This window comes from Oratosquilla oratoria, chromosome 3 (genome assembly GCF_046742065.1).
Source record: "Oratosquilla oratoria isolate Oo_2021 chromosome 3, ASM4674206v1, whole genome shotgun sequence".
In the NCBI taxonomy this organism is placed as follows: domain Eukaryota; kingdom Metazoa; phylum Arthropoda; class Malacostraca; order Stomatopoda; family Squillidae; genus Oratosquilla; species Oratosquilla oratoria.
Genome location: NC_134779.1, coordinates 45,330,691 through 45,358,190, shown reverse-complemented (window position 1 = coordinate 45,358,190; position 27,500 = coordinate 45,330,691). Strand labels below are relative to the sequence as shown.

Here is a 27,500-nt window from a genome sequence, read left to right as displayed (position 1 = left end):
TCCTTTTCCTCCCTCCGTCACACCAAGTTGGTGGAAAAAGTCTTATAAACATAAAGCGGCGGTCCCGCTCTCTGTGTGTTTATGGTCCTCGCTAAAGCGAGTGGCAAACTAAGAGCAGGAAAACCATAATCATAAATACAATCAGCTGGGCCGCCTGCCCCTCCTCCTCTCCCAGTAAACATGGAGGAACGAAGAAGAGATGGAGAAACAAGACAGCGAGGGAGGTGGTGTGGGAGGGAGGGAGGTGTGGAGGGAGGGGGGGGGACGGAGAAAGTGAAGGAATTAGGGAAAAGCTAAGGAAAGAGGAATATAGAGAATGAGGGATAGAAGGAATGTGAGTCTGTGTGTACATGTTCATGTTATGTGTGTTTGTGTGTGTGTGTGTGAGAGAGAGAGAGAGAGAGAGAATTGTGCTTCCAATATTAATCGTTGTAAAGTGTATATATCTAAATCTGCGATATATATATATATATATATATATATATATATGTATATATTTATATATATTATATTCACCACAATTTTCATAACGGATTAGACTTATCTTGTTCATGGAAATACAAATGAATAAATAAGTACATAAATATATGAATAACCTTAATAAATCGCTCAATGAAATCTTAATAAAAAAAAAAGACGCCTAGATATCCCTCTCCCCCATAATGGAAAAGACTAAACCGCCTCGGGATTAAATGAAATGCCCTACAAAAGCGCGTCTCCACCAGCTGTGCCAAAGGCAAACACGAGAAAAAAATAAGTCTTATTTGTTTACAAATGAAAACTCAAGGGCACGAGAGAAATGTGACGGGACATGCGTGGGGAGAAAAGAAGGAGGGAGGGATGGATGGAGGGAAGAAGGGGGAAAGAATAATGAATATAAAGAGGGAGGGCGGCAAGATGGGAGGAAGGGATGGAGATAGAGAAGGAGGAGGAGGGAATAAATGAGGGATGGAGGGAAGGAGATAGAGAAGGAGGAGGAGGGAATAAAGGAGGGAGGGAAGGAGGGGAAAGAATGAATGAATATAAAGAGGGAGGGAGGCAAGAAGGGAGGAAGGGAAGGAGACAGAGAAGGAGAAGGAGGGAATAAAGGAGAGATGGAGGGAAGGAGGGGAAAGAATGAATGAATATAAAGAGGGAGGGCGGCAAGAAGGGAGGAAGGGAAGGAGATAGAGAAGGAGGAGGAGGGAATAAAGGAGGGAGGGAGGGAAGGAGGGAAAGAGAGAGGAAATAAAGATTGAGAGACAGAAGAGGGGAAGGAGGGACGAAAGGAGATGTGAGGAAATGAGGAAGGAAAAGGGGGATGAAGGGAAGGAAGAGAGAAAAAGAGAAACGAAGGAGGAGGCAAACGGGGGGCGAGAAGGACGGGAGGAAAGGAGAAGAGAGTAGGGGAGAAAGGAAAGAAAAAGGGAAGGAGAGATAGGAGGAAAGGTGGGAAGGAAGGAATGGAGAAAAAGAGGAAAGAAAATGGGAAGGATTTGAGCGAGAGAAAGAAAAACGAGGAAAAGAGAGAGAATGAGCAAAAAAAAAAAAAAAAAAAAAAAATAAGCATTGAGCATATATACATGGTGAAGACTGCCAGTGCTACTCTCGCTACAGATACCTTACAATCCCTAACTGGAGAATATCTGACTCACTCCCTCTCCCCTTGAGCAACAAGAGGAGATCCTGGTGGGAGACTCGACGGCCCAGAAGTCATCACCCTGTGGAACCTCGTGCTCGGTCGGTCGGTCAGTCGGTCCGTCGGTCGGTTGATCGGTCGGTGGGTCTTATACTCTCTCTCTCTCTCTCTCTCTCTCTCTCTCTCTCTCTCTCTCTCTCTCTCTCTCTCTCTCTCTCCTCAAACACACACACACACAAATACACACACACACATACACACACACAAATACACACACACACACACACACAAATACACACACACACGCACACATTCACACACGAACATATGCAAACACACACACACACACACACGCATACACACACACTTGGTAATAGTATAAAACCCGTGTCTTTAAGTTGGCAGAGCTCATCCATTCCGAGTGAATTTCTTCACTGAATGGGTTCCTATTTGGAGGACGGTCTCATCGGCAATACATTGGTTGGCACTTGCATCTCCCCCCGAATGGTTCCCCGTGTTTGCGTTCAGACATTGGAGAGGACATAAAAGACATTTCTGTTAATGAGTAGAAGAGGGGACGGTGAGAAAAGAAAGAGAAGGAGGAGGAGGAGGAGGAGGGAGGAGGAGATGCAACACCAAGAAATCACATTAACAACAAAGTAAGAAGTGGAGAAAGGAAGGAGAGGCTAATAATAGGGACGGGGAGAATAGAAAGAACAGGGACACTAACAATGGTAAAGGAAGGGATGGGAGGGGCAAGGGGGTGGGGGAGATAAAAAGAGGAAGAGAAAGGGAGTTACAGAGGGTGGGAGGCGGGATGTCAGTGCTCTGGGACTGGGTGGTGGACGAGCATGTCGACGCTGCCAGAGTTGGGTTACTGAAAAATGTCAGCGTGACAGCTTTGTGAGTGCCACAGAGAGCCAGTGACAGTGGCTGTGCGTTCGTGTGTGCGTGCGTGCGTGCACACACACACACACACACACACACACACACACATATATATATATATATATGTGTGTGTGTGTGTTATAATATATATATATATATATATATATATATGTACATATATATATATATATATATATGTACATATCCTTCCACCTCCCCTAAAGGTCAAAACCCAAATTCAAATTCAAATTTGAGAGGCGTCTCCCAGGTGATCAATTACCGGACCGAAGTGTCCATCGGGCGTCCATCTTTCCATTCTTCGACCACAGACGAGGGAAAGGTATACCTGGAATTGGCCCTGGGCTAATTGGGGCCGTTCTCACTTGTCCCTTCACAGTACCTAACAAACCACAAGCAACGCCTTATCCTCCCCCCCCAGCCCCCCAACTCCCCCTTATCCTCTACCCAATGCCTTAACTCCCCACGTGCTCCCCCCCACGTCTTATCTCCTCCCCCCTCCCCCTCACACTCTCCCCAAACGCTCTTCCCTTCCCCTGACACTCACACCCGACTGTTACCCTAAATGTCATGGGTTCAGATCCTCTCTAATTCTTCTCCACCACCACTCCCCCTAGTAGGGGTATGGGATGGCACAGTGGGCAATACTCATGGCTGTAGTCCTAAAAGCCCTCAGTTCAAATCCTTCATTTATACCTCCTTAACTCAGGGCTAATGAATAGAGAAGCAATGATATGATACAAATACACAGATAAATATGAACAAATAACTACTATGGGGTACTGGATCTCAATACAAATTTTTAATCAAGATTAATATGGATAATTAGTTTAACAAATATACAGGAAAGTATAAATAGATTCATAAATAAGTAAATATGTATTTTGATGAAAAGATAAATAAAATTGTATTTTTTTCGTCACCTTTTGCGTTTCAACTTCCCTCCTTTCCTCTTCCTCTTTCTCTTTCTCTCTCCCCTCCCGAACCAGTACCCTCTTTTCCCAACTTCGCAAAAGTGTCAGATGGAAAGTGTCTGTGTACACAATCGAACCTTATCGATTTCTTGCTTCCGCAGGAGGATTTATTACCTGAAGGGATGTCAGGAATTGCGTGGAGGGTGGCGGATAATTACGGGGCGTAGGGGTAATTTGGGTTCCTCTCACCTGGGAGCCGCGGTGCCGTCGTCGTAATAACAAAAACAATAACAACAACGACGACGACGGCGATAATAACAACAACGACGACGACGATAACAACAACAACGACGACGACGATAACAACAACGCTACGATGACGACGACAAAAACAACGATTACAATAACAACAACAACGACGATGACGACGGCGATAACAATAACGCTACGACAACGACAAAGGCAACAAAGACAACAACAACAAAAACAACGACGACGACGACGACGACAACAACGGTACGACGATGACGACAAAGACAAAAATAACAACAACAACAACAACAGCGACGACGACGATGACAACAACGCAACGACGATGACGACGACAAAGACAACAACAGGATCATCAAGGTTTGTAATCTTCAGCCACGCGTGGGGAAGAAGATTAACTGTGTGGAAACGTGTTTGTGTTCCTGTGAGGGTGTTACCATCGGTTAAGTAGAAACAATTTCCCCCCGAATACCGTGTATGGTCAACGGAAAGAGAGAGGCAAAAAAAAAAAAATAAACATCCTGTTTGTGCAATAGTACGGAACGCTGACTATTGTAATAGTCAATGAGGCGTGAAGAAAACCGATAGTCGAGTGGTGAGGTGCGTACACGAAGGATAGTGTTACTATCGGTTAAATAAAAACAATTTTCCCAAATACCACGTATGGAAGAAGACAAGCTTTCTGTTGATGCCATCGCATGGAACAGTGAACATTGTAATATCCAACGAAGCGTGGAGGAAGCTATTAGCATCGGGTGTAGACGATGATGTTACCATTAAGTAAGTGGAAACAACTTTCTGTACATTGAGTCTGAATGAGACAGAATGATGACGCATTTATGTAAGTCTGGTATATAAGGTTACCGTTTGATTCACCCGCTGTAGACACTCCGGCTCCTGGCATAATGCCAAGATCATGGCCCACGTGGCACTCTGAAGAAGAGGAAGAAAGAAGATGATGAAGAAGAAGAAGAAGAAATAGATAATGATAATGATGCGCAGGATGAGGAGGAGGAGAAGGAGGAGGAGGAAGAGGAGGAGACAGAGGAGGAGAAAGAGGAAGAGGTAGAAGAGGAGGAGGAAGAGGAACATGAGGAGGAGGAGGACGAAGAGGAGGAGGAGGAGGAGGAGGAAACTGATGAGGAGGAATAAAAATCTTGAAGAATATGCGTAAGGATGTGTATGGATAAAGTGATAAAAACGGAGTAAAAGGAAGAGGAAAAGAGGAAACAATTCCTGAATATCTCGTCTGAATGAATAGACTAACTTCCTGTCGATACCAATCGTATGGGGCAACCTTCAAGCGTCTATAGCTACAATGGCCTATTTCCTTCCAACTTTTCACTTGCCTTCGTTTCATAAAATAACCTTTGGGCTTGAAAGATGCACTAGAAATGGGTTACTAGTGATCTAGAGTGGTTCCCAGTAATATGAACAGGAAGTGTTCTTAAGACGGGTGTATGCGTTCTACCTTTAGGTTATCATTCTTTACTGTCAGTAAGGGTTTTACTCATTGATGAGGACGTTGGCAGAGTCCACATTTATTGTCCACTTGTGACAAGTTGGAGGAAAGAGTCCTCCGGGTGACTCCCGACGACTCTTGTACCCAAGGGGATAAAGTCTCACCGCCTCTCCGGGGTCTTTCGTCCTGGTGGGTCACTTGTTGGTGACCTGTGTGCGGACGTGCCTCCAGATGACCTCTATCCCAGTCCCCAGGGATGGGTTCTGGGAAGCAACCGGAAGTGGGTTTTGGAGAAGACATACGCTATGTCTGTCTGCATCCGGGATTCATATCCAAGAATGATGATAAAAATCTAAAATTGAATTAACAAAGACAATGAAGAGAATGATACGCATACGCAACTATACGCTATATTTCCGCGTATTTCCCCCCCCAACCCCAACCCGCCGTCCATATCCATCACGGGTTCTGTCCAAGCGGTCGTTATGTGGTCTGGAATTTTAGGGGAAGCGTTTGCGGCGGTGCCACGGATAAGGAATAGGCGACATGTGACAGCCCAAGGGAGGCAGTGGCGGCCACCTTTGAACCCGCAATGCACGATGCTAAGGAATGTACAGCTTGAGACATAAGTATGGTCCGCCTTTGTAAAAAAAAAAAAAAAAATTGAGAAACTTGTGAAATCTTTCTTGTGAAACTTGTCTTGTGAAACCTGCCAAAAAAAAAAAAATGAAGGTTTTATTCTGATTAAATTATCAGACTTTTTTTCGCTTGAGGTATGAGAGGTTTCAATTGATCAAGAATATATTCTGAGGTATTGTCCTTAAGTGTGTAACATCGCCTAGCAAGAACAAAACCTCTAAAGGGCGTCACCAATTCAGAAGAGTTAAGTTCTGGGGCGTTGCTGAAGTAACTGCCACTTAAGATGACTTATTTACTATCAGGTTTCGTATTGAATTAAAAACAGACAGGATCACAGACCGCACCGATGAAATGTGGGACAGTGTGTTGTTCACACCCTGACATGTAAGAAAATACTGTAATGTTAGAAAGTGCTCGTAGAATGTCTAGACGAGTGAAATTATCATACTGAAGGATTGGAGTAGTAGGGGGGAGGGAGGAGAAGAAGGAGAAGAAGGAGGAGGAGGGAGGAGGAGGACGAGGAGTGGAAAGAGGAAGAGGAGAACGTGGTGTAGGAGGAGGGATAAGGGGATAAGGTGGAGGAGGAGGAGGAAGAGGAAAGAGGAGGAGAACGAGGAAGAGGAAAGAGGAGGAGAACGAGGAGAAGGAGGAGGAGGAGAACGAGTAAGAGGAAGAGGAGGAGAACGAGTAAGAGGAGGAGGAGGAGGAGGGGAAGAGGTCAGAGAGTTCCGGTAAGCCCCTGTCCCCTAACGACGGATGCCATGACCGATAGGCTACCCCACCTTTTCCGCGTCACACCTCACACCACGTGTGTACACACACACACACACACACACACACACACACACACGCACATAGACACACACACACACACACACACACACACACATACACACACACGCACACACACATACGTTAGAAGAAATAATCTCGCTAACAATACAAGGAAATTTAAAAGCATAGAGGTGTAAATACAGAGAAAGAGCCCCATTACCTTAGCTACAACCCTGTATTAGTAAAATACATTTAGATATACGCGCGCGCGCGCACACACACACACACACACACACACACACACACACACACACACACACACACACACACACACACACGTGTACACCAATACCAGAAACTACGATGAGTCCTCAAACGTTCCACAAGAAAATTTATCGTTTCATTTTCAAGTAATAGTTGTTCATTGACAGTACTTCATTCAAACTCAATGAATCGAAAACACTTCTCCCAAGTGAACCAATTCGAGGAGGAGGGAGATGAGGAGTAGGAGGAAGAAGAGGGAGGTGAGGAAGAGGAGGAAGTGGCGAAGGAGGAGGAGGAGGAGGGGAGGAGGAGGAAGACGAAGAGATGGAGGAGCAGGAGTAGTTGGGGAGTAAAAGAGGAGGAGGAAGAGGAGGAGGAGGAGGAAAAGGAAGAGGAGGAGGAGGAAGAAGAGTAGGAGGATGACGAGAAGAAAGATGTTTGAGAGGAAGGAGAGATGGACAAGGAAGTAGACAAGGAGGACAAGTTTCTTTTAGAGGATAAGAATGAAGATGGAGAAGGAAATGAGAGGACGGAGTGAGGGAGGAAGGAAGGAGAGGAAAGACTAATCTGGACGATTTCTTCGTCCGCCACCAAATAAGGAAATGGAAGAAATGAAACAAGACAGACAAGATTGAGTGAGCTTGCCACTCCATGTAAGTTCAGAAACTACAAGAACGGGGTAATGAAAATCAGAACAAAGGAAGACAAAAAAAAAGGGACAAAGTAGGACAATGGAGGTCAAGGCACATAGTAAATGCAAGAACGAAGGATAGAATGAAAATGGATGCGAAGTAGGACAAAAAGAGGACAAACGATGATAATAGGTAGGACGAAGTAAAGGTAGGAAAATCACAGTGAGGAGCGACGGCAGGTAAGAAGGGAAGAGGAAGGTAAGGCAGGTAAGGATATAAGGGTAAGACATTAAGGGGAACTTACAAAGGCGGTTACCCATATACCACACCCTAAAGGGGGCGACCCCACTCACACCACCACATAAAGCAAAACCTAAACCACTTTTACCATCAGAACCACCAGAATCTAAACCAGAGTACTGCTAGAACCACTCTCCCTCGCCACCACAACCACAACCACCTCCACCTCCACTTCCACCTCCTCCATATACACCACCACGTGTTAACAAGTGGGCTCTAAAGAGACAAACAAGGAGGCGGTTACTCCCTTATAACGCAGTTTACTTTTTGTACTTCTTCCTTCTTCTCCTTTTACTAGTTTCAATATACAGAGTCCTCTCTATTAAGAATATCTAAGATTAGGAACTCCAATATTCGAAATAAAAAAGCTCTGAAGTCCTAGTCGCCGCCAAACTATTTCATTCATCTTCGTGGTATTTCCTCTCGAGGGCGGTGTGGATTTGATTTCTTGATCACGACGAGAAGAGAGTCACGGTGGAGGGTCCTGGGGGAAGGAGACAAGATGGCCGGAGGGGCTTTCCGCGGTGGCTAGGAGGCTTTGGGGGCTGCCGTGTTTACGTAATGAGGATTAGCTTTTGCACTCCCGCCCCCAATAATGCCGCCCTGGATTTGGGAGGATTTGCCGCGTCGGTAATGGTGGTGGTGGTGATGGTGGTGGTGGTAGTGATGGAGTTGCTGACGGTGGAGGCGGTGGTGGTGGTAGTGGTAGTTTTAGTGGTAGTGGTAGTTTTAGTGGTAGTGGTAGTGGCGTTGGTACTGAGGGAAAAGAGGCCATGGTAGTGTTTGTAATTATGATGGTGGTGGTAGTCTTGGAGGTGGCGATGGCAATGGCATCTTTGTACTGGTGATACAAACGCATTCAGTTGAATGACGAGGCTGTAGAGAGAATGCCTACTCTCTAATGCTTCACACATTACTCTTCGTATGTGGGTCATTTCTCTGACAGTGATGGTGGTGGTGATGGTAGGCATAGTGGCGGTGGTGGTGGTAGTGGTGGTTGTGGTAGTGGTGGCTGTGGTGGTGGTAATGGTGGTGGTGGCATAATAATGGGATGTAAGTCTTGGAAGATCGCCACAAATGCATTTCATCGACTGGTGGTGGGTGGGTGGGTGTGGGTGAAGGTTGAGGGGTGTGGGTGGGGGAGTTGGGGGAATAGGGGGTGGGAAGAAATCCGGCCCCTCGCCTCCCGTGCCTTTCCGCCACTTTCAGGACAAAACGAAAAACACATTAAGGGCTCAAGCCGAGGACGTCCTCTGGGTACCCTAAGGTCGCCCAAGGAGTCTTTTCATTCATGACAAAGACGTCAATAATCTCCAATACATAATTTTTCTCATAAATTGCGTCACGTCTATGACGTAGTTTTCTAGCTGGAAAAATACGTCATATATATATGACGTCATCACATAGAGAACTCATGACATCACACATGTGTACAACATTCCGTAAACTCCATCAGGACTTAAAGGACGTGTTTGCGCGACCATAGGGCACTCAAAGATGGATGTTTGGAGTCAAGATCGTTTAGATAGAGTCAAGATGATGAAGATAAGCATTTCCTTCCTTCCCACGAGCTCAGAGTCGATCGAAGGAACGGAAACCTCCCTCAAGTTGACTTGGGATTCCTCAGCACAAAAGGAATCTTTCAGACTAAAGTGTTTCGGCTACCCTCGTTACAGGGGAGAAATCTCTCCAACAATTGATCGTTTAACACTGCGTGTGTGTGTGTGTGTGTGTGTGTGTGTGTGTGTGTGTGTGTGTGTGTGTGTGTGTGTGTGTGTGTGTGTGTGTGTGTATACGTTCCTGTTTTTATGTTTTTATATAACCATGCACATGTACAATCCACGCATACGTTTGTATAGGTCTATATACTGAATATATGAAGGCTAAGCATATATAGCATATGTATATGCTACAGAATGAATATATGTTCACAGGTACGCGTATGTGCACAAACACACACACACACACACACACACACACACACACACACACACACACACACACCATATTCACATATACATAATCACCGTTCCCTTACACGAGGTCTTCACATTAATATTCATTCCTTCTTAATCACACTCCAGCTTCGTTTGCGCACATTACTGTCAGTTCCGGGCAGACAATAGACCCAGAAACCCGGACCCCAGACTTATCTTTCCCGGCCAAGCCCCACGAACAAAACCCAATCACGTCCGGGGCCCCAGAATTTCCTGTCCTTGAAAGAATCTCTTATCCATTGTACGAGGACCTACGTCCATATTTGGCATTCACGGTCATGTCATGAGTCTTTGCCCGCCCTCGCCCAAATATACGCGAGCAGCCATTAGAAACCACTGTAGCAATTTAGTGGATCACTATATAATTCCGTTCCCCTTCCTGGGGCTCATCCCCCACTCGCCCATCACGGGAGGGAAGGCGACGGGAGTGAACTGAATCAAGTACTATTTGCTCGAATGGGGTTATTTAGCATAAACAGGGCACAAATCTTCCTCTGCTCCTTTGCGGAAGACTCCCCCAAGGGCGGGAGAGAGGCGACGGGGGAAGAAACGAGGTGGACGCGGATGGGTGAGAAATGGGTGTGACCGCATAAAGGTGGGCGTGTAAGAATTAAGGGCGGGCACAGTACCGGGCGAAGTGTGGGCGTGAGTGGACGACGAGCTGGGATGAATAAATGAATAATTGGGAGCGAGTTTATGGGATTAATGAAAGCGTGGCTGGATGCCCAATTCCCAGGGAGGAGGTTGTCATATAAATACGAGCCCCTTCTGAAGAAGCGTTTCATATGGGGCTAGTTTATACGGCACTGTTGTTGCTAATAGAGTATATGTTGGCAGATGTGAAGACAGGTGTGTTATCACAGCTTGTGGCGTAGTTCTGGTAGTGGTTGGAACAATTGTTGTTGTTGTTGTTGTTGGTGGTGGTGGTGGTGGTGGTGGTGGTGTGTGTGTGTGTGTGTGTGTGTGTGTGTGTGTGTGTGTGTGTGTGTGTGTGTGTGTGTGTGTTGGAGGATTTTACACATAACTAGTGCAAGATGGTTATTATGGCAATAGTGTTAGTGGTGGTAATAGTAGTGGTAGTTTATTTTGGGTAGTGGTAATGATGGTGGTGGTATTAGTAGTAGTGCTGATGATGATGGTGGTGACAGAAGTTCTAGTGTTAGTAGCAACAGCAATGATGATGACATACGTTCTCCAACTGATGGTAAAAACTGAAAATACGTGTACTAGCAACACAGTTCATAGCTTCTACCGCATGAATGATTTGAAACAACACTGAATACCAGACAAGTTAACAAATATGAAAACAGGTGCTTTACTGGAGGCTGGCGCGGCGGAGTCGAGGACTGTAGAGGTCTGGGTCAATGGGGTTAGGGTGGAGATGGAGGAAGATGATGAAGTGTTGGTATGTGATGTCAGGTGATCGGGGGGTAGATAAAACGATATAGATGAACACCGGGGTGTATAATTACTCCTGCAGTAGTGGTGAAAATAGTGGTGATTAACGCGTAAAGATGATTTTTAGTGTGGGCTTTGATGGAATTGATGGTGGTGGGAGATGGTGATAGATATGAAGGTTGGTGGAAGTAGATGATAGTGAGTGGCGGAACATATGGTGGTGGTGAATGCTGGTGGGAATGTGATGATGATGATGATGATGATGATGATGGTGATGACGACGACGACGACGACGATGATGATGATGATGATGATGATGATGGTGGTGATGATGATGATGATGATGATGATGATGATGATGGTGATGATGATGATGATGATGATGTTGATGATGATGTGGTTATGGTAGTGATGGCGACTGTAATGGTGATGGTGGAGGAGATGGTGATGATGATGATGGTGGAGTTAATGACGTCGGAGGTGGTTGTGGTGATAGTGACGTGAGAAATAGCACGTCCAACACCATCTCTCCATGACACACAGTCAGCCATCCACGTCACACGCTTGTCACACACACGAATTAACTTCAACATAACACAACGTGATACAAGGAAGAACCGACCTAAATGCACACGTGACACGTACACACGAATAAGGTGACATGACGCTCGGGTCTACCCAAGAGAACGTGACATGTGACGTGAGTGAATAATGAGAGTTGTGCGTGACGCGTGATATTCGCGTGACGTGCATGTTCGGTAATGGTGAGGCGTCACGTGCGTATGGGTACCATATGCGCTCACGTGCACGTGGCCACGTGGGACGTGCAGGCGATCACGTGCGAATTAGGTGACTGTCTGACGATTCTGAAAGGTTAGGTTACTTACCCTGTCGACCTCAAGAGATCTCTGTTTGCCGTCAAGCGATTTTATTCATTCGAGTAAGAGATGGAGCTTAAGTGACCTTAATTAATCCCTTCATCTCAATGACGTATATTAGATATTTGATTCTAGCTGAAGACAAATGATCTTATTCAGATAATTTAACCCTCCCTAGCGATGGAATTGGTCTGGTCGTGACGATTGTTCCCATAATTATATGGGATGAAGAGGATAAGAAGGAGGAGGAGGAGATGGAAGAGGAGGAGGAGAAGGAAGGGGAGGAGGAGGAGGAGAAGGATGTGGAAGAGGAGGAGGAAGAGAAGGAGGAGGAGGAGAAGACAGAGGAGTAGGAATTCGAAGCACTGGGCTTGAAGATGTCTGAAGGGGCTGGCGGACATGACTTCAGGCAAAGGAATACTCTCGCGTACTCGTGTGTCTGGATGCTGCTGACGCTCCGAGATGAAGGTGATGATGATGATGATGATGATGATAATGATGCCGCTACTGACGATGTCGCGGACGTGTTGATGACGGCGGGAGGAGGGAGGAGGAGGGGGAGTTTGAGTGTGTTGCAAAGGGTAAAAGCAGCGTGGCAGTTCATTCCACTGAAGACGCCTCGGTTGGAGGAGGTGGAGGTGTGGGAGGAAGAGGAGGAGGGGAAAGAGAAACAGGAGCAAGAGGAGGAAGAGGAGGAGGAGGAGGAAGAGAATAAGGGGGAGGACGGGAGGCTAAATAGGAGGACGGAGAGAAGAAAAATGGGAAAAAGAAGGAAGGGAAGGAAGAGGAGGAGGAGGAGGAGGAAGGAATAGATGAGGAGGAAGAAAAAGAGGACGAGGAGGAAGAGGAAGAAGAGAGGGAGGAAGAAAAACAAAAGGAAGAAGAGGAGAAAGAGGAGAAAGAAGCAGAAGAAAGAGATGGAGAAGGGGAAGGAGAAAGAGAGTGAGAGTGAGAGTGACAGAAGGAAAAGAAGCAGGAGGAAGAGGAGGAGGAGCAGGAGGAAGAGGAGGAGGAGCAGGAGGAAGAGGAGGAGGAGGAGGAGGAGGAGGAGGAGGAGGAGAAAGAGAAGGAGAAGGAGGAGAGGAGGAGAAAGGCAGAGTGAATTGTAGTGTGTGTGTTTGTGGACAATACGAACTAGGAAGCTCGTAGAGGTCGAATGGTAAATGTATTCGAGGGCCCCGCCTGCTCCCAACAGAGTCCCTTGGGTCGTCGAGCCAAGCGGTGACGACACCAGCAAGACGATGAGGAGGGAGGAAGAGAGATGACAAGAGGAAGAAAGGAAGGAAGGAAGGAGAGGAAGGAAGAGGCAGCCGTAGTAGCATGAAAGATAAATAAATAGATAAACAGATAAGTATATATATATATATATATATATATATATATATATATATATATATATATATATATATATATATATATATAGATAGACAGATAGATATTTAAATAAGTAAGGAGAAGGAGGCAAAGAAGGCGGAGGAGGAAGAGAAGTAGGAAGAACAAATAGAAGAGGAGGAGGAGGAGGAGGAGGAGGAGGAGTAGGACGAGGAAGAGTAGTACGAGGAAGGACATTATGTTGTTGAAAAAGATAAGAGCCGTGACGGAGGCTAGAATGTCTCGTTGTTGATGGCATTGTTGATGGTGGCGGTGGTGGTGGTGGTGATAATCTTGGTCCTAGTGGTGGGAATGATGGTAGATGTTGATAACGATGGTGCTGGTGTTAGCAATGATAGTGGAGTTGGTGATAGTAAAGATGATGATGTTGTGGTGGATGGAATGAGGGTGTTGATAATGTAAATGGTGTTGGTGTTGGTGTTAGTGTTAGTGGGTGTGGTGGTGAGTGGTGATGACACTGGTGGTGGTGATAGTGGTGGCAGCGGTGGTGCCGAATGGTGGAAGCCGCAACAGTGGCAAATTACCCCAAGTCGATGACAACAATCTCCCAAGTAGCCACGTTGACAATTGTTGTCGGAGGAGAAGAGGAAGAGGAGAAGAGGAGGAGGAGGAGCAGGAGGAGGAAGAGGAGGAGGAGGAGGAAAACTGGGATGTCCGGCGGACGCGTCCTAATGATCATTTCCGTCTTCTTTTTTCTAAATTGTGTTGGAGAATTGTGTTGGCGTGTTGGAGAAATCTCTCAAGAGTTTTCCAGGAAACCCGATCCGGTAGCAGGAGGGAGGAAGAGATGGAGAAAAGAAAGACTGAGGAGAAAAAAAGAGAAAAAGAGGGAAGTGGAAGAAGAGAGAGGTGAGTGAATGGAGTTAGTGAATGAGTGAGACACACACACACACACACACACACACACACACACACACACACACACACACACATACAGAGAGAGAGAGAGAGAGAGAGAGAGAGAGAGAGAGAGAAATAGATAGATAGATAGATAGATAGATAGATAGATAAAGAGAGAGAGAGATAGAAAGGGAGAGAGAGAGATAGAGAGACAGAGATAGATAGAGCGAGAGAGGGAGAAGAGAGAGAGAGAGAGAGAGAGAGAGAGAGAGAGAGAGAGAGAGAGAGAGAGAGAGAGAGAGAGAGAGAGAGAGAGAGAGAGAGAGCGCGGGCGCGCGTGTCAAAACCAACACGTAGGCATCCATGGAAAAGATAGTCCGGAACTGTTTGCGTGCTTGGAATAACCAGGAACGCACAACAAAGAATATAAAATTGCGAATGATTTTGAAAAATACGAACGAAACTATTTGACACCACGATGCTGAGCAATGCGTGAATGACCTATGTTCAGATGATACGGTTATTTAAAAATAAATCATACATGCACGCACGCAGACAAATGTATATATATATATATATATATATATATATATATATATATATATATATATATATATATATATATGTGTGTGTGTGTGTGTGTGTGTGTGTGTGTGTGTGTGTGTGTATACATACACACACACACACACACACACACATATATATATATATATATATATATATATATATATTATAATGCATGTGGGTTTCTATCGATCAAGCAGTGTTATACAGGGGTCGTGATCGATAGAACCCCCCCCCACATACATATATATATATATATATATATATATATATATATATATATATATATATGATATATCACAATACATGTGGGTTTCTATCGATCACGACCCCTGTATAACACTGCTTGATGTTTACCAAAATAAAGGTCTACAAATGGGCTCACAGTGCTGCACGGATGAATAAACTCTTGAAGACTGTATCACTATCATTAACTCTTGAAGACTGTATCATCTTCATAGGTCTTCGCTTGTGTAAAAAATATTATTTATTCGATTTTATGAGGATTCTGGCAACAGGGTTATCGAGTTGTCTGAATGATTGTGGAAACCTTGAGAGGTTTTAAAATACTTTCTTCACAAGCTGTACCTCCGACGGGAGCCTCCTATGGCAGGGTCTTTCGAGGAAGGGGAAGGGGGGACGAAGGGGGATGGGGAGAGAGAGAGAGAGAGAGAGAGAGAGAGAGAGAGAGAGAGAGAGAGAGAGAGAGAGAGAGAGAGAGAGAGAGACAGAGAGAGAGAGGTATATACAGAGGGATATTTAGAGATAGATAGAGAGAAAGCGAAATGGAGACACACACACACACACACACACACAGAGAGAGAGAGAGAGAGAGAGAGAGAGAGAGAGAGAGAGAGAGAGAGAGAGAGAGAGAGAGAGAGAGAGAGAGAGAGCGAGAGTTATAAGGTCCCCCTATGTTGCTTGTTTATCTTTGTGGAGGTGGTTGGGGTAGTTAGGGTGGTTGACGTAGTGATGGTGCTGGCTGGGGTGATAGTGCGTGAATAGTAGTGGTTAGGGTTAATGGTAAGTGATGGGTGTTATTGGCTGTTGGTGTTATGTGGGTTAGTGTTGGTAGTGGTGGAAATGATAGTGATGTCAGTGATAACGGTAGTGTTGGTGGTTCTGTTTATGAAGATGGTGATAGAAATAATCATTTATAATGTTCATGACGGTGGTGGTGGTGGTAGTGGAGGCGGCAGTGGTGAATAGTGGTAGTAGTGGAATGGGTGGTGAGAAGTGGTGTTGAACATTGATATGTGAATGTACAAGTTACCACTTAATAACAAAATAAAGTCTAAAGATTGAAAAAAAAAATTGTTGATTCAGGAGGCCTTCTCCGTATATTGTTCTTGTTGGACGAGATTAAAGAATATTGACAATACCAACGCGTTGCCTGGGCGCTTTATGAAGTCGGCCGACTAACCTCTCCTTGGGAGTAGGACGAGCAGGAGGTGGAGGAGGAGGAGGAGGAGGAGGAGGAGGAGAAGGAGTAGGGGAGGGGAAGAGGCGGAGGAGGAGAATTCAGAGGACGAGGAGGAGGAGGACGAGGAGGAGGAGGAGGAGGAGGAAGGGGAGGAGGAGGAAGGGGAGGAGGAGGAGGAAGGGGAGGAGGAGGAGGAGGAGAATTCAGGAGGAGGAGGAGAATTCAGGAGGAGGAGGAGAATTCAGGAGGAGGAGGAGAATTCAGGAGGAGGAGGAGGAGGAGGAGGAGATTGAGGAGGAAGAGGAATCTCCCTCAGGCCAAGACAGGATAATTACGTAAAAAATCAATAGCTCGTTTATTTTTCTTGTAGGGCGGGCATCGAGTTTCCAGAGTGCGGTTGGCTACGGTCTATGTGTATGCGCACACGTGTTCCACTGCGGACACCCAAACCTGACCCATGCAATGCCAGAACTATGCTAAGCGCTTCCTGGCGTAAGCACCTCACTCTTTAACTCCAAAGGAATGTCACGAAGATGAATAAAATCGCCTGGCGGCAGTAATGACAAAAGAAGAAACGTCACTTCATTACGAAAATGGTTGACATTGACACACCGAGAACCACCCCCACGATTGAATAAAATCACCTAACGGCACTCAGAATAAGTGGATAGGTACAATCTGGCATGGCAGGGTAAAGGAGATGAAGGACCAGGGGTCCTTACCTGAAGAAAATCGCTTGGTAACGCACCAAGTCCGCTTGTAGGCCACAACCACAACAACAGAACCGCAACGCATACGCAAGGACATAAAGACTGGGATCTATGGAGCTCCGTGTTTCAGTATTCATGGAAAGCTTGCGCGGCTTGGTTTTGTATATACGCGTGCGCGCGCGTGTGTGTGTGTGTGTACGTGTGTACTCACGCACACATGTGCACATACGCCGGGAGATTCGCGGTGTACATAAAAGTACTTCAGGTTAAGTTCTGAAATTAATATTTTATTTGGAGATATTTGTGGTTTTCTATCGAGCGTGTTTATGTAGAATGTGAAGTTGGCTTTTCGGAGGTGGCTAAAGGTTTGTTTGGGCGTTATTTATATGTAGAAAGTTTCACCAATAATCTATATGGGATTGTTGACGTATAAAGACAAATGGACGGATACACACAAACCCACGAGGATGCACGCGCATACACATGTACACACACATAAAGTAGACAAACATGCTTATTACTTATACGCACACGCGCGTACACACACACACACACACATACACACACACACACAAACACATATATATGCACATACATACAAACACGCACACACACGCACACACGCACACGCACACACACACACAAACACACACACGCACACAAGCACACACACATTTATACACGTGCGCGCGTCACGTTTACGCTCTTTGCCTAAGCTCGGTAGACTAAAAAAAAAAAACATTGATTATTTTCATTAAAAAATTCCTTTTCCAACCTTCAAACACAAAACAACATGCATGCAAGCAAGCACCCACACACCCATACGCCTCACACCCGTACACCTGGTGGAGATATTTGCAAAGGAAAGATGTTCAACACCTTTGTGAGGTGTTAACACGTGTCCAGGATGTGTTTGGCTAGACGACACCGCGGCCAAGGAGGGGAATTGGGGGGAGGGGGAGAAGGGGGAGGGTTGGAGGTGGTGGAGGGAGAGTGGGAGAGTGGGAGGGGACGTGTGCTTCATCTATTGTGCAGGCCAGGCTGGGGGGCACAACGCTCGCCGTCCCTTCGGAGCCTACCTGGGTGGAGAGGTGGGAGGGGGGGGAGGAGAGGGCAAGGAGGCGTAGGAAGAAGGTAGAGAGAAGGAGGAGAGGGAGAGGGAGTAAGGAAGTGAGGAGGGGGTCGTGGAGAGTCAAGGTAGAATGGAGAGAGAGAGAGGGGAAAGGGAAGGGGAAAGGAGGTGAGGGGAGGGAGGGGAAGAGAAGTGGGGAAGAAATAGTTAAAGTGGAAAGAAGGGACAATGTAGAGGTAAGAAGGAGGAAGAGGAGGAAGAGGAAGAAGAGTTTAAAGAGAAGGAGGTGAAGGAGGAGGAGGAAGAGGAGGATAAAAAGAAGGAGACTTAAGAGGAGAGAGAGGAGGAGGACGAGGAGGGAGAGGAAGACAGGAGGAGGAAGAGGATGGGGCGAACAAGAGGGGAGACAGTCTACGTGTATAGACTTAAGGTGACAAGAGGGAAGGAAGGGAAGAGGGAAGAGGGGAGGGAGGAACGGAGGCATGAAGAAGAGGTAGAAAAGTGAGTGGGAAGAGGAAGAAAGGGGGAGAAATGAAAGAGGGAAAGGAGGGAGGGTATCAGGGCTGCTCGGAGGGGGGAATGGGGGGAATGGGGGGATTGCCATGACGAAAAGGAAAGGGATGGGGGAGGGGGGAGGTTGTTAGGAAGAGAGGGGGTGGAGGGGGAAAGGGAGAGGTAGGGGAGGAAAAGTGAGAGGAAGGGAAGGAGAAGAGGGGGGAAGGAGGAGAAGGAGGAGGAGGAGGAGAAAGAGAAGGAAGAGGAAGAAGAAGAGGAGGAGGGAGATGAAGAAGAGAAAAAGACAGATGAAGGGGAGGAGAAGGCAGAGGGAAGGAGGAGAAGGAAGATAAGGAAGAGGAAGAAGAAGACGAGGAGGAAGAAGAGGAAAAGAAGGAGTCGGGGTTAAGAGAGAAGATGAAAAGAAGATAGGAAGGGAGGAGGGATGGATGGAGAAGGTGGAGATTTTATTCGTTTGAGTGAAACCAATATAGTCATCAAAGGAGCTTTCAACATAGTGGCCTGCTTTATATATATTTTTTTCTTTTGGCTAAGAACAGACGATTTTTGGACCTGTAGGGAGAGTCGACTCAGGCCTGAAGGGGCCTCGATTGATTGGAAGAGGGAAGGGGAAGAGGGGAAGGGAAAGAGGGGAAGGGGAAGGGGAAGGGAAAGAGGGGAAGGGGAAGGGAAAGAGGGGAAGGGGAAGGGAAAGGGGAAGGGGAAGAGGGGTAGGGGAAGGGAAAGGGGAAGGGAAAGAGGGGAAGGGGAAGAGGGGTAGGGGAAGGGGAAGAAGGGAAAGGGAAGAGGGGATGGGGAAGGGGAAGAGGGGAAGGGAGTAGGAGGGAAGAAAGCTGGAATGTAACGGGGGTGGGGCACCTAAAGAGAAGAGGAGGAGAAAGGAGATAGGAGATGCAGGAACATTGAATAAGAAGACGAGGAAAGAGAGAAAGGGTGAAAAGAAGGAATAAAAGAGGGAGGAGAGGGGAGGGTGGGAAGGAGGAGGGGAAGAGATGGAGAGAAGAGGGACGGAACGAAGAAGGAGAAAGGGAGGAGAGGGAAGAAACAAAGGAAAAGAGAGAGAGAGAGAGAGAGAGAGAGAGAGAGAGAGAGAGAGAGAGAGAGAGAGAGAGAGAGAGAGAGAGAGAGAGAAAGGGAGCGGAGGGGAGAGAGGGAGAAGAGAAAGGAAGGACGGGAATAAAGAAGGTCGAAGAGATGAGAGAAAAGAGAAGAAGAGAAGAAGGGAAGTTGGAAAGAGAGAAGGGGGGGTGAGTGAGGAAGTAAGGGCGGAGACAGAGAAGGGAAGGCGGAAGGGGTGAGGACTTTTGAATGTGGTATGTTAAGTTTGGAGGTGTGGCAAAGGGGGGAGGAGGGAGAAGAGGGGGGGGGAGTATTGGGAGGACATGGGGGGAGGGAGACTGTTAACAGGGACGGAAATGAGGGTTGCCTTCTCAGGTTGTGGGGGCCGATGGAGTGGGGTGGGGGGGTGGGGGGATGAACAATGGAGCTGTTTGCTTAGCGAGAGGGGGGGAGAGGGGGTGGGCGGGGAGGGAGACTGTATAGGGGGTATCAGCGAGTATATGTCACCGGGCCCCTTACCACGTGCGAGTAATCTGTACAATGGTATCCAGCCCGTAAACCAAAGTGATTTTTGTTTTTAAGAATTTTGTTCTGGTTGCTGGAAAACGATTTTGGAAAACGATTTTATTACTAAATGGGAGGTATAGAGGTTCTTCTCAACTAATTGAAATGCTTGGTATATTTTATTCTGGCTAAGTTATTTTTCATCTCATACAAGGTCTATATTACTCTTGACTATACTGGCTGCCGCCGGGCGATTTTATTCAGGTAAGAGAAACCTCTATACACGGAAAGATTAAGCCTAGCATGATTAACCTCTTGAAACCTATATCCGAATCTTGTTCATTCTACCTATCGCCAGATGATTTTATTCAGTCAAGGAAGACCCTTATAGACATGAAGGGGTAAATAGGGTCAGGAGCCTACGCCAGGAGACGCGTACCTGCGGCCGAAGCCGTCACTTTTGCCCTATTATGCGCTTGGACTGTTGGGGCAGGTAACAGCCACTGCTGGGAATCGGAGAGGAGTGCGGGAACTCGAACACACAAGTGAGTGAATGCGAGTTCTAAACTAGTTATAACTTCTCTATACCTTCAGGTCAGAACTATAGCTTCCAATGCGAAGAACACAATTGCTGTTGCCGTGGTTAAACAAGTCATTTCCAGTCACTTGTTAAGGTCTTCTGGTGAACATGTGTTTGAATGAAAAAAAAAGTAAGTGAATAAATGATTAAACAAAATAAACAAGTAAATACATAAATAAATAAGAAAGCAGAGGCTGGGAATCAATGCTACACTATTTCAAATTCTTAATCACAAAAAAATTTCTTTGAATTTGATACCATGCTTATCACTTTAATTGCCGTAGGTTTCCTTAATATAGACTACCCTCATTCCTTTTTCTTTGTTAGTACTGCCACCACCTCCATGGCGACTACAATGGGTCTAGACATGGGGGTAACAAATGATAGCAGTCACGTAGTTATTCTGAAGGGACTGGAGGAGGAGCAAGAAGAGGGAGGAGGAGGAGGAGAAGGAGGAGGAGGAGGAAGAGGCGGAGGAGGACGAGGCGAAGGAGGAGGAAGAGAAGGAGGAAGAGGAGACGGAGGAAGAGGAGGAGGAGTAGGAGGCGGCGGGGGAGGAGGCGGAGGAGAAACAGACGGAGGAAGAGGGGGAGGAGTAGGAGTAAGAGGAGGCGAAGGAAGAGGAGGAGACTGAGGAAGAGGAAGAGGAGGAGGAGTAGGAGGCGGCGGGGGAGGAGGCGGAGGAGAAACAGACAGAGGAAGAGGGGGAGGAGGAGGAGGAGGAGTAAGAGGAGGAGGAGGAGGAGTAAGAGGAGGCGGAGGAGGAGGAGTAAGAGGAGGCGGAGGAGGAGTAAGAGGAGGGAGGTGGAGGAGGAATAAGAGAAGGCGGAGGAGGAGGAGTACGACAAGGACGAGGGCGACGATGAGGACGTGTGAAGGAAAGAAGTGCAAGGAAGTGAAGATGGAGGAGTGGAGTGGAGGAGGAGGAGGAGGAGGAGGAGGAGGAGGGGGAGGAGGAGGAGGAGGAGAAGACGAAGGGGGAATTGTCACAGTCTGCTGGTGAGCAGGTGACGGGAATGGGGGAATTCCTAATGGGTGCGTAGTGGCGCAGTGGGTAGAGTGCTAGGTTCACCCCTGTGAGTTATCGTTGTAGTAAATTACAGTTGTAGTGGTTAGGGACGCAGTCAACTGCTACAGTATGTTGTTAGTGACGGAACACGGTTGAAGAACAGAGCGAGTAGGTCTTTATTGATGAGGACCTTTTTAGTCCATGACAGGCTTGACTTCGCGTAAGGAAGAATCTATACATAAGCGTATCCGAACATGCATACATATGTACGTACGCATACATGTAAGTGTGTGTGTGTGTGTGTGTGTGTGTGTGTGTGTGTGTGTGTGTGTGTGTGTGTGTGTGTGTGTGTGTGTGTGTGTGTGTGTGTGTGTGTGTGTGTGTGTGTGTGTGTGTGTGTGTGTGTGTGTGTGTGTGTGTGTGTGTGTGTGTGTGTGTGTGTGTGTGTGTGTGTGTGTGTGTGCGCACGCGCGCACCACAAAGGTCCTTAGGAGAGTCACTAAGTTTTCTGGAAGAAGATAAATTGGATCATTATGAAGAATTCCCTCCCTCATCTTCGAGAATTAACAGATGATCAATGTCCTCCCCACATTTTTTTTGTAAAGAATGCCGCCCCCTCACATACAGTATCTTAGAGATTTTGTTTTATTTCTTCCAATTCTACGTTACTTAACCTAACCTAACCTAGCTTAGCCTAACCTAATCTAACCTAACCCAGGCTAACCTAACTTATTCTGTACGGTCCTAATCTAGCCAAACCTAACCTAACCAAACAATTTCCTTGCAAAGCTCGTTCAATATGAACAGTTTTCCTCCACCCCACACCATCACAGCTGTGTTGGGGAGGAGGAGAACTGTTCAAATGATCTAAAGATTTTAACACATGGAAAAGTGTGAGAGATGAGTCGTGGCTGCCGGCGACATGAAAGCTAAATTAAGAATTCGCGGCGACCACGGGAGTTGAATGATGTCCATGCTGGGAGTGTTGTCAAGTGACAACGTTGTCAGCGAGGGTGTAGTTAACGGCAGTTTCAGGTAGACTCGATGACAGGGGTGGTGGCAATTCGCACGTCGTTATGGCAAATGCGATGCCAATTATCGCGGACTGCACGCGTTCTGGACGACGCCCACCACCGCCCACTGATGACGTCACTGCCACCACCACAGCCACCAACACCATGTCAACTAGACATACTCCCTTCTCCCCTCTGCCTCCGCTCCACGTCTTTATCGTCATCGTCATCACTTAGTCTTCTGCCTTATCACCACAGCCAACTCACACCAACCCCACCGTCAACACAGTCCCCCACAGAGTTAACTAAATATTTTCCTCTCGCTACCTCCTACTCTTCTTCCGCGTCTTAATCCTCATAGTTATCTCTTCTTATTCTAACATCCACCACCAACAACAACAACAATAACAACAACAGTAATAACAACCGCAACATCATACATTTTCCTCACCCTTATCTCCCAGTCCTCTTCTTCCTCGTCCTCTTCATCACCACCACGATTTATCGTATCATAATCATTACTTTTACACAAAACACCAACCAATACTCCTCCGTCTCCACTTCTACTTGCTGCTTCTCCTCCTCCTCCTCCTCCTCCTCCTCCTCCTCCTCTCGCTCATCTTAACTCTCCTCCGGCTTCGGCTTAATCTGAATATGTTAATGATGGTTAGCGCCCCCCACCTTCTCTTCACCCTAGCTTCATGAAGTAAGAGGACTTAATATTGTAATCTTTGACCTGAACACGGACGTGGTACTGGTTCGTAATCAATGGCCAGGCCCTCCTCCGCCCATCAACGTGTCTTCGTCATTAACATTAAACTCTGTAATTATATGGACACTAAATATACATGCACGCTCATGCAGACGCACAACACATAAACGCACACACGCACACACATAGACGCATTCACGCACGCACACATGCATACGCACTACACACACGCGCGCGCGCATCTGACAAACATATCAGTAAGATTGTGTGGAGGCATATGGATTGCTGAAGAACATAAAGGCGACTTTTCAATACATGGGTGAAGAGATAAAGGACAGATCACAGACCTTAATCCATCCTTGATTGAAAAATTCAGTAGTGGAAAGGTCACCACACAAAGTGAAATATACAAAAGAGTAACCAAAATAAATTCCAGTCTTGTCAATAAGTCGCCCATGGAAAGACTAGCAGCTTTCGCTTGAAGATCAGGGAGAGAGTATTTGGCTGCACGGTTCATATCGCTGAAGGAGCTGGACAAAACTAAGAAAACATATTGAAAATGATCACATGTTTGAAGAAGGTGAAAAATAAAAACATATGGAACTGATGCGTAGGCTGCTGGAATAGTCAAAGCTGGAACCATACATGAATTCAAAATGAGGTGCGATTATTGGAGAATAAGAGATAGAAGCTCACAAGCCTAAGTACCTTCCTGAATACTGCAATTAGGCAAGTATAATTAGGTGAACACACACGCACTTTCATACAGTGAAGGGACAGTGGTGGTCTGTAATGGCCGTAGTAATAGTTATTATCAATACAACCTTTATTACAATCACTACATTTTATTTCTTTGCTGTTATTACAACTGTGACTCCTGTTCTTCCTAAACTTAAACGCGTTTTCCACTTTTTTGGAACTGTGATGAAAGCAGGCTGGTTGATTCTCATCACAAACCCCAACAATATTCATCACCACCACTACTGCCATAACTACCACCACATCTAAAACTACTACTACCATCACCATGCTACTATTACTACTGGTACTACTACTATTGATACTATATATCCTTAAAGTTCTGTAGCGTATCTTCTGTGTATGAATAATAGATATAGACTATCCCTTGCCTAACTATCATGCAACTACTATTAATCATAACAATAGTATAACTACAACAAATACTGCTATTCCTCTCTACAACGCGTCTCCTTCCTAAATAGTTAACACCAACAATGACTATCTTTACTATCATGCTACTACGACCACCCCTGGCACCGTAAGTCACTGGACCCATCATTGGCACTCGCGACTGGCACTGTGTCGTGGAGGAGGAGGAGGAGAAGGAGAAGGGGAGCCATATACGGTGTCATAAACGGACTCCGGGCGTAGACGAGCTCCCATTTGTATCAATATCTCAGCAGGCAGCAGTTTCCCGAACTCGCGATGAGGGCACCGAAGTACCCTGTTGCATTCATCACCCGCTAAATAACACTAATCATAACCTCACAAGGCTCACTTACCCACTCCACCAGATGTACATATACATATACATTTGTGTGTGTACTGTGTATATATATATATATATATATATATATATATATATATATATATTTACACACACACACACACACACACACACACACACACACACACACACACACATATATATATATATATATATATATATATATATATATATATATATATATCTATATATATGTATATGTATATATATATATATATATAAAAATGGTGTCTCATCATATGAAAATGGCAGACAGATGAGTTCCGGCCACCGACCCCATCCGTGTCCGTCCGGGCGCAGGAGGCCATACATCATCATTCCGGTGAGTTATCATCCGACATTAATAAACCCTTTTATCAATCTCGGGGCCACCCACGACCTGAATGAAGCCCTCTGGACTCCAGCCAGAATAAAATCTGTCAAGAAAGCCATAAGGGTGATATGGTCAATCGATCAAAAGGTTTTAAGACCTCCACACGCTTTCGGTGTCATTTATTTTATTCTAGTTGTCGTCAGGCGATTTTATTCAGTTGAGGGTGTAATCCTTGTGAAGGGATTAGAGGATATGTCACTTATGTTTACGGTTTCCTCTCCTTATCCTCTTCCTCCTCTTCTTCCTCTTCCCCTTCCCCCTCCTCCCCTTCCTCATCTTCTTCCTCTTCCTTCTCCTCTTCCTCTCACTCCTCCTCCTCTTCCTCCTCCTTCTCCTCTTCCTCTCACTCCTCCTCCTCTTCCTCTCACTCCTCCTCCTCTTCCTCCTACTCCTCCTCCTCTTCCTCCTACTCCTCTTCCTCTTCCTCCTCCTCCTCCTACCACATCCCAGATTCCAAGTATGCTTACTGACTACCAGACCGACAGAACGGCCAAGAGCAACACCGCACTATACTTACTATCGCCTTTCGCCGCGGACTGCGAGCGCATCTCAGACTCATCTGCAAAAAGAAAATTAAAGTCAGTTAAGATCAAAACAAGCTCAGGGTTGGGTATGAAATACAATCAACTCCCCCATCCACCCCCACCCCCCCCGCCCAGCGCCCTGGCGTGGGGAACCGGTGCAATATCGATTCACCCGTTGGGGACCGTTCCCGGTAGTCCAAGGTCCAGTTGGGATACTACGACGACCAGCCAGTGAGATAATGACTATTGTCTGCGCCTTAAAGAAAAAATGAATTGTTGTGTGCTGCTTTGATTTATATGTATTAAGAACAGCTGCGATCTGGAGCCAAAATATAAGAAGGGGGGGGGAAATGAAAATTTGCGAATGAAGTTTTTATTTTACAAGAACAGACAACTTTTCTATTTACTTTATATATATATATATATATATATATATATATATATATATATATATATATATATATATATATATATATATATATTCTTTTTTTTCTTGTTAGTGTCTTGAACAGAAGGACCTGGTTGAGTAAAAGTATTTACACATGTACATATATGTATGAGTATATGCACTGTATTTTTTCCTTTAATCATATGAATGAAAAGTTAATCTATATATAAACACACATGTACACATGCATATAGGTGTACCTGTATGGATGTGATTACATATGTATGTATGTATGCATGTATGTATGTATGTATGTATGTATGTATGTGTGTATGCATGTATACATGTACAGTATGTATGTATGCATGTATCCGAGTGTGTGTGTGTGTGTGTGTGTGTGTGTGTGTGTGTGTGTGTGTGTGTGCGTGCGTGTGTGTAACTGTGTGCATAGTAGCGTATGTTAGTACATAAAATCACACAGACACACACACACACACACACACACACACACACACACACACACACACACACAGACGCACACGCGCGCACAACTTCACCAATACAAATGACACCCATTCCCATGTGTAAGCCAAAGTGGTGTCAGGGCTTTTACCAGCTGACAACAACATCTCTGGCGAATAAATCTCCACCTTCGACCTCACAAATTCGTCAATGCCAACAAACCAGCTCCACCGCTTCTATGTTTGTTTGACGTGTCAGCGCTCTAGTCATCCAAACACAGGCACTTGTAAAAAAATCTTGGTGGTCCAAATACGCACGAAAAAAAAAAAAAAAAAAAAAAAAAAAAAAAAAAGACCTTCTCGCGCGGACCCCACCAGATGAACGTCGACAAGTTACCCTGAAGACGTGGCGACCATTTTCCTGTCCTCTGAGACTTTGGTCCGCATCCTTCCCAGTACAAAATAGCTTTGCTAAGGCATCTATTCACTCCTACACATTTTCCAGAACACAGAATAAATAGATATATACATAAATAAATAAACAAACAAATAAGTAGATAAACATTTATGAATCAAAAACAAACAAAATATAGTTTAACAAAACCAATAACAATATAAAAATAAATAGAAAATAAACAACAAATAATTATATAAGCGAATGATAAAAAATTATGATAATACCAACGGACTAGAAAATAAGTAAAAAACAGATAGCTGCAGACAACACAAACCGGTGCTTGTGGCACCCCCCTCCTCCTCCTCCTCCTCCTCCTCCCAGGC

The 27,500-nt window shown here is 45.7% G+C and overlaps 1 protein-coding gene across 2 annotated transcripts in view; it reads right to left on the bottom strand.

Annotated features, from left to right (window-relative positions):
* LOC143022217 (roundabout homolog 1-like) overlaps positions 1-27,500 on the bottom strand; it is a 118,616-nt gene that overhangs the window by 36,799 nt on the left and 54,317 nt on the right. Inside the window, exon 2 of one of the 2 annotated variants that reach the window (XM_076180330.1) lies at positions 25,865-25,906. The exons of the other annotated variant lie outside the window; for it this stretch is intronic. Coding sequence (XP_076036445.1) covers positions 25,865-25,906 — 42 coding nt within the window. The remainder of the gene's footprint in view (positions 1-25,864; positions 25,907-27,500) is intronic. 2 annotated transcript variants of the gene reach the window in all.